General features: G+C 47.7%; 1 protein-coding gene across 1 annotated transcript; it reads right to left on the reverse strand.

Moving 5' to 3' along the window:
• Positions 1-1100: 1100 nt before the first annotated feature.
• Positions 1101-5459, reverse strand: HJV (hemojuvelin BMP co-receptor). Its single transcript, XM_032653746.1, has 4 exons — positions 5314-5459; positions 3838-4042; positions 2861-3423; positions 1101-2360 (listed from the first exon to the last, which is right to left on the reverse strand). Exons 2-4 carry the CDS (start codon positions 3932-3934, stop codon positions 1737-1739), a joined length of 1284 nt encoding a protein of 427 aa, XP_032509637.1. The 5' UTR covers positions 3935-4042; positions 5314-5459; the 3' UTR covers positions 1101-1736.
• Between the last annotated feature and the right edge of the window lie 882 nt (positions 5460-6341).

A 6341-nucleotide genomic window follows, 5' to 3' on the forward strand; every position in this document is an offset into this window, starting at 1 on the left:
GTTTTGTTCAGAACAGAACTGTTACTTTCGAACATCCTGAACTAGAACAGCTTCTATTTTCAGTCTTTTCTTCTCCAAACTAGATTCCTTCAATTTGGGGCCTTTCCCACCCTTTTCCAGCTCTCCCTTTTGGGTTTCATATGATAGAAGAAGAGAATAGTTTTTGTGGTGGCAGCCACTGCCTGCAGCTCCCCTTTCCTGCCAAGCTCCACAACCGAAATCTTTAATGGCTGTTTCCTTGACAGCATAGTTTTGTGGTTTAGAGTTCGTTAGGTCTCTGGAGCCAAATTGCCTGGGTTCAGTCTCTAGCTCTACCATTTATTAGCTGTATTACTGTGGGCAAGTTGCTTAATCTTCCTGTACCTCAGTTTCCTTGTATAAAAATAGAGATAAGAATATTACCTTCCTTAGAGAGTTGTGAGGATTAAATGAATTAATAATTTTAAAGTGTTTAGGGAACCACTGGTGGTCCAGTGGTTAAGACTTGGCGCTTTCACTGCCATGGGCCCAGGTTCAATCCCTGGTTGGGGAACTAAGCCATGCCACATGGCCGAAAAAAAGCCAAAAAAGTGTTTAGAACATTACCTGGCAAGTTTTAAGCTCTCAATAAATGTTAGCTGTTAATTGAATTTAAACTCTTTGGCCCCACTTTCAAGGCATTTCATAATCTGGCCTCTGTCCATCTACCCTTCTATCCCATTACTTCTTGTCTACTTCATTTGAGTTTTGCTGATTTCCTCACTGAATCATGAATCTATGTATAAATCCAGATGGTGTCCATTGCCTGGGAGGTCCTTAATTCAAATCCTACCCAATCTTCAAAGATCACTTCAAATCCCATCTCCTCTACTACCTCTTATTATATCTTGAGTTCTCATCAACCGTCTTCCCGTTTGGATTCATAGTACCATAGAATTTAGTGAATAATTACACTCTCATCACTCCTTCACGTGAATCAGCTTTGTCTCCCTAATAGCCTGTAAACTTCCTGAGGGCAGAAACAATACCTGATACTTCTGAGCCCTCTTTCAGTGAAGTGAACACATTGTCTTTATGCCATCTTAAGCGTCTGTAAAGAGATTCAACATAGGCAATAAATGTGAAGAATTCATAACTTTAATAACAGATTAGTTAGGGGTGGGGATGATAGCTTCTTTCCTATCTGTGCTATTCTCCAAAGACAGAGATTCCCTTCACCAAAAATCCAGACAACCCCCACTTCATCTCTGAACCAAGAAAGCAGAACACATCTTACCCACATATTCTTATCAAATAGACTCTTCTCCTTATCATTTCCTCCTCTTTCCACCTTCCAAGAGAAAATATCATTAGATTTTGAGTTTCTGATGGGTAATGATCACCTCTTTCTCTTTCAGTTCTTCTCTATTAAAAGTCTGAACCCTTAAGTTTTCTACTGATGGTCAGGACCCCATAACCTCTAAGCTTGTAGGGGTGATCTCAGGAGTAGATGGACTGGAACAATTTGCTTACTATAAACAAGACTGGGAAAATTAGTGACAAGCCCTTATTGAGGTCTGGAATGCAGAAACCTTGCCCAGAATCCTCCCTCTGTGATCATTTCAACCCTGGACTGCAGCCTCTCTCACTCTGGATAAATGTCATTGTTTCACGTGTCTCTTAGTCCCCACTGTTTCCTTCAGTGATTCTTTACGTTCTTCCTTGCCAATCTCTATCCACAAATCACTTCTAAACCAGTCATGAGATTGCTGGCCTAGTTATTGAATGCAAAGCCACAGAACAAAGACCCCAGAAAGGAGTGGGGCTAGGAGGGTTGCTGAGGAAAGAGGAACCCCAGCATCCGAGGGGAAGAGGTGAAGTTTTTCCAAGTCCGGCAGGAAGGCTCGGGCATCCTCCAGAGCTGCCTGTGCTGCCACAGTAAAGTTGGGGTCACCAGAGATTAAAACATCAAAGACACAGGAATGGAAGTAAGCGTCTTCAACTGGCAGCCCTTCCTTGCACAGCTGTCTGGCAGTATCAATGGTTATAGCTCCCCGACGACTGCGCTCTGAGCGTGAGAGTCGCTGACTTGGAGGGCATCCCCCAACGCAGAGCTGCAAGTCCTGCTCAGCTGAGAAGGCCCTGGCCACATCCTCTGCTGCTTTGATGGAGAAGGAGAGCTGCCCAGCTGTCTGCCGAATGATTATAGTTGTGCCAATGTAGGCAGCTCGGATCTCCACATGGCTCCCAGGGTTAGCAGTTCGAATGGATAAACTTGAGCCCCCAGGTCGGTCACCTCCATTGATAGAACCATCTTCAAAGGCTGCGGGAAGATTGTCCACCTCAGCCTGGTAGACCTTCTGATCAATGCATTCCTGCATGTTCTTAAATATAATGGTGAGCTGTGAGGGCAAGAGGGAAAACAGTTTATTTTGGGCTCAGTGCATCCTACCCGCTTCCACCAGTCAGGCCTCATTACATAGTTAGGGATCTGATCCCAGCAGAGATGAAAGGCTTATCATGGTTCTCACTCCTTGATCCCTTCTTTATGTTCCAATATTGCTTTATCCCTGCTCAACCCCTCTCTTTCTTATTTGGTCTCAACCTCGGAAACTCCCACAGGAGAAGGAAAAGTTTCCTTTCTGTAACTCCTCAACCCAGGGCTCCTCAACTTTCCTCTTTCCAAATTTCTCTTCAGTGTTTTCTGCATTGGCGTGAAATTCCCACTGAGGGAAAGTGATTTACAGGAGCGAGTGTTTGGTAGGAGGGAGTGATTCAAGATGTGAGAGCGGTTGAGGAGGAGAGGGAATAGGGAGCATTGCTGAGAAATAGTGGGAACGGCATGGGAGTGGTACCCTGAGGTGACCCTGGGAGGATCTGGAGGAGCAATTGAGTCCCTGACCTTCCGGGTGGTGGTGGCGTTGGCCCCCGATGCCACGGGGGAGCTGGTGGCCTGGACAAAAAGGAAGTCATTATCCAGCAAGGGCCAAGCTCCTTGAACACGGCACGTGTGAAAGTGGTGATGGAAGCTGCGCACGTGAGGGTCCCCGAAGGAGGCGCAATGCAAGAAGCCTGGGGGCTGACCGTTCAGCCGGAAAAACCGGCCTTCATAGTCACAGGGGTCCGGGGCTGGGGGACCAGAGGAGCGCACCGGGCCTGCGCCTGGAAGGGCTGGGCCCCGGGGTGGGGGAGGGGCCGTGGGGCCCTGGCGGGAGCAGTTGTGCTGAATCATCAGGTCTTCGATGCCGTGCACAGCAGAATGGAAGGCGAGGTCCCCGCGGCAGGTGCGGGCCGTGCGCCGAGTGCAGAGCGCGTAGGAGCGGAGGGCTCGGCAGAGGCCGCTGGAGCCCACCCCTCCACCCCGGCCTCCTCCTCGAAGGGCTCCTGGTGAACCCCCACCTCTAAGGCTCAGAGTGGAAGATACATACTCAGCATTGCAGCGGAGGATCTTGCACTGAGAATGAGCTGAGGACGGAAGGGAGAGAGGATTGTGAGATGGTCCCCAGATCCCCGCTCAACCATAACTCTCCCAAACCTCATCAGGGGATTCCAGCCGGTCCTAAAACCCAACTGAGAGCCTTCCACAGTCCCCAGTGCGCAGCCGCGAGCCCCCAGCCCCCCAGTTTTCTAGTCTTGTCCTCTTTCAATCTTGCTAAGCATGTGTAAGCCCTGCTAGATCTGTTCTCCCTGTGGATCAAGGGCTTTCCCAGTGCCCTTCCCCAAGTTGAATGGAGAATAAAATATACCTATCTGAGAGTGGGGCGAGTGACTGGAATTCCTCAGCACCCATCTCTTCTCACTCACCCAAGCTCACATGCCCACCCCTACATAGCAGCCTACCCCCTAGATTCCCCAAACCCTTATCTAACCCTTCCTTACCATGTCCACAGAGGAGCAGCAGGAGAGTGAGAATGCTTAGAGTTGGGGGACTGCCATGGGGGCACCAGGGACTAGGGGACTGGCCTGGATCCCCCATACCTATCCAGCCAGGTCCCCCCAGGTTCCGGTTCTTTCCAGCTGGTGACCCTCCTACCTAGTGAATTTTGACCGGACGTCCTGTAAGGGACTGAAAAAAGAGATTTGGCTGGGCATGGGGAAAGAGAAGAGTTGAAGATTGTTCAGAATCGTGTGAAGAGAATCTCGGGAGATCAGGAAAAAGATGAGCAGACTGGAGTTTGGGGAGAATGGGGCTCCCTGAACTAAAAGCGAGGCTGTTAAGCCTCTGTGCCCTGCTCTTGTGGCCACTTTCAGGTCCCTTATGCAATACCCCTAGGTGGGGGTGGAAGAAAGGTTGAGTGAACTCAGGGGGGCAGAGTCCACTGTATTGCCCCATTCTGAGCTACCAAACAGCAGAAATGTCAAAAAAGGAGGAATCATGTGGATAGATCAGATCTCAACCATGCTAGTGGGCTCCCCAACAGAATTAGGATCTGAAAATGCTTCAGAAACATACCTCTTATTTGCCCTTCCCTATCAGGAGGGGACACCCTCCAGAGGTCATTCATTTATTTTCCTCCTTTGTGTCAGAATTTTCAGCGAGAAGGGGTAAGGGTGGTATAACCATCCCTGTTCTCTGGAACGTCAGTATTCAAATGAAAAGGGAACCAGTCTCTTTCATCTACTCTAGAGAGCAAAAATTATAATCCCTCTCTCTCAGGGGATAATGGGATGCAAGCCAAGCATGCAAATAAATATTTGTTTGTAAGTCAACATTTCTTCTTGTATTTTTCCAAACCTCACTGAAGAACCACTCTTTCCATTAACCTTACCTTGCAAGTTTAGAAGTTCTCAATCTTTTGATGAGAACAGAGCTTGGGGAGGGGCTAACTCCCTTTTGCCAAACTACCCTCTCCTGGGATAAGGATACGATTGAGGGAGAGTCATGCAGGAGGAAGAACAGGATGATGGGACTAGAGTTGTGGGGAGAAATCATTTACAACGAGGAGTAACCCCCAGCCTTGGAAGCCCAATGTGAAGGGCACTGCTAAGTAGGAGCAGAATAGAAGGGTATCAGTGGCTAATCATCTCAGGCTAAATTTGGCCTTGGTGAGAAAACCACAGAATGGGAAATGTGGGACACATATTAAAGAAGGAGACCTCATCAGAAGTCTTGAGGTAACAAGATAAGAAGAGAGCTGACTCTCAGAGGAGAGACGGAGGTTTAAATTTCTAATGGCCAGAGGCCAGAAAGAAATAAGACAGAAGGAGAAATGGAGATTGGGGCACCTTGGTATGGGAGAGATCCTAGCTTTTGGACCAGAGACATCCAAGTAGATGTCATAATTTTATGAAATTCTAACTTCAATTCTAACTCCAAAAGCTTATTAGAGGAATTGCAGTTTCATTTTGACTTACTGTTTCCAGAGGTCAAGCATTAGTCTGATATCCAATTCTCCAGCCATGACTGTCTACTGTCAGTCAGCTCCAGCCAGGGGATCCCCCGTCTCTTTCTCCATGTCTCCCCTAGGTCCCCAGACCGGCTGCAATCTCACTGAGGTCAGGGAACCAGAGAAGGTCTGGTGTGGGGGGAAGGGGGAGTATATGGCTGGCTGGAGTACTGGACAGCTGAGCAGGGGAGGGAGGTGGCTACTGAGTTGACTGTTTTAAAAATAGCTAAGTCCAAGATTCCAGGAGCATTGGTGGGGGTAGGGTGTTGGAGTTGGGGGAGTGGGGAGGGTAGGATTAGAAACAGTATGGAGTATAGGGTGCCAGGTGCGGGTGGGAGGACAGAAATATGACAAGCAAGTCAGATATCCAGTTCAAGCTTATATGATTCTAGTCACTGCCTACTGCAGGCAGCCCTTCAGCATTGTCAGTAATGAGCTCCTGGCCTTTAAAAATTAGAGTGGACAGCTGTATGCATTTCATTCACCACCCTCATCCCTGCTGTACTGAATATTGCGTTTAGTTTCTACAGAACATATCTAGGAGGTAGCTGACTTTAAATAAGGTGCATAGCAGAGGTAGTTCACAGCCCCTCCTCCATTTTTGTAGAGATTTCAGGACTTAAAAAGCCAGCTGTCTAAAGAAGAAATCTGAGCTCTGAGTGGTTTAGGATGAGGGTTTGTTTCAGTCTACCAGCTCAGATCCTTGCAGCTGTCTATCCCCCTACCTCCTCCATTCTCACTCCCTAGTTTATGTAGCAATTCCTCTTCCCAAGTATACACACAAACATACAAGCTCCTGAGTTTCTGGGGAGGAAGCTAGCAAAGGCAAAGAGAAGAAGGAATGGGGACAGAATTTTTTGAAGGTTAATAATCCACAGGGAAGAAGAACTTGGAGAGATAAACTGAGAGAAAAAGAGATTCAGAAAGATACTTTTGTGAAGTAGCATAATCTAGTGACCTTTTAAGATATTGCAACCAAGGAATTTAGCCATGTTG

Source organism: Phocoena sinus, chromosome 1 (genome assembly GCF_008692025.1).
Source record: "Phocoena sinus isolate mPhoSin1 chromosome 1, mPhoSin1.pri, whole genome shotgun sequence".
Classification (NCBI taxonomy): domain Eukaryota; kingdom Metazoa; phylum Chordata; class Mammalia; order Artiodactyla; family Phocoenidae; genus Phocoena; species Phocoena sinus.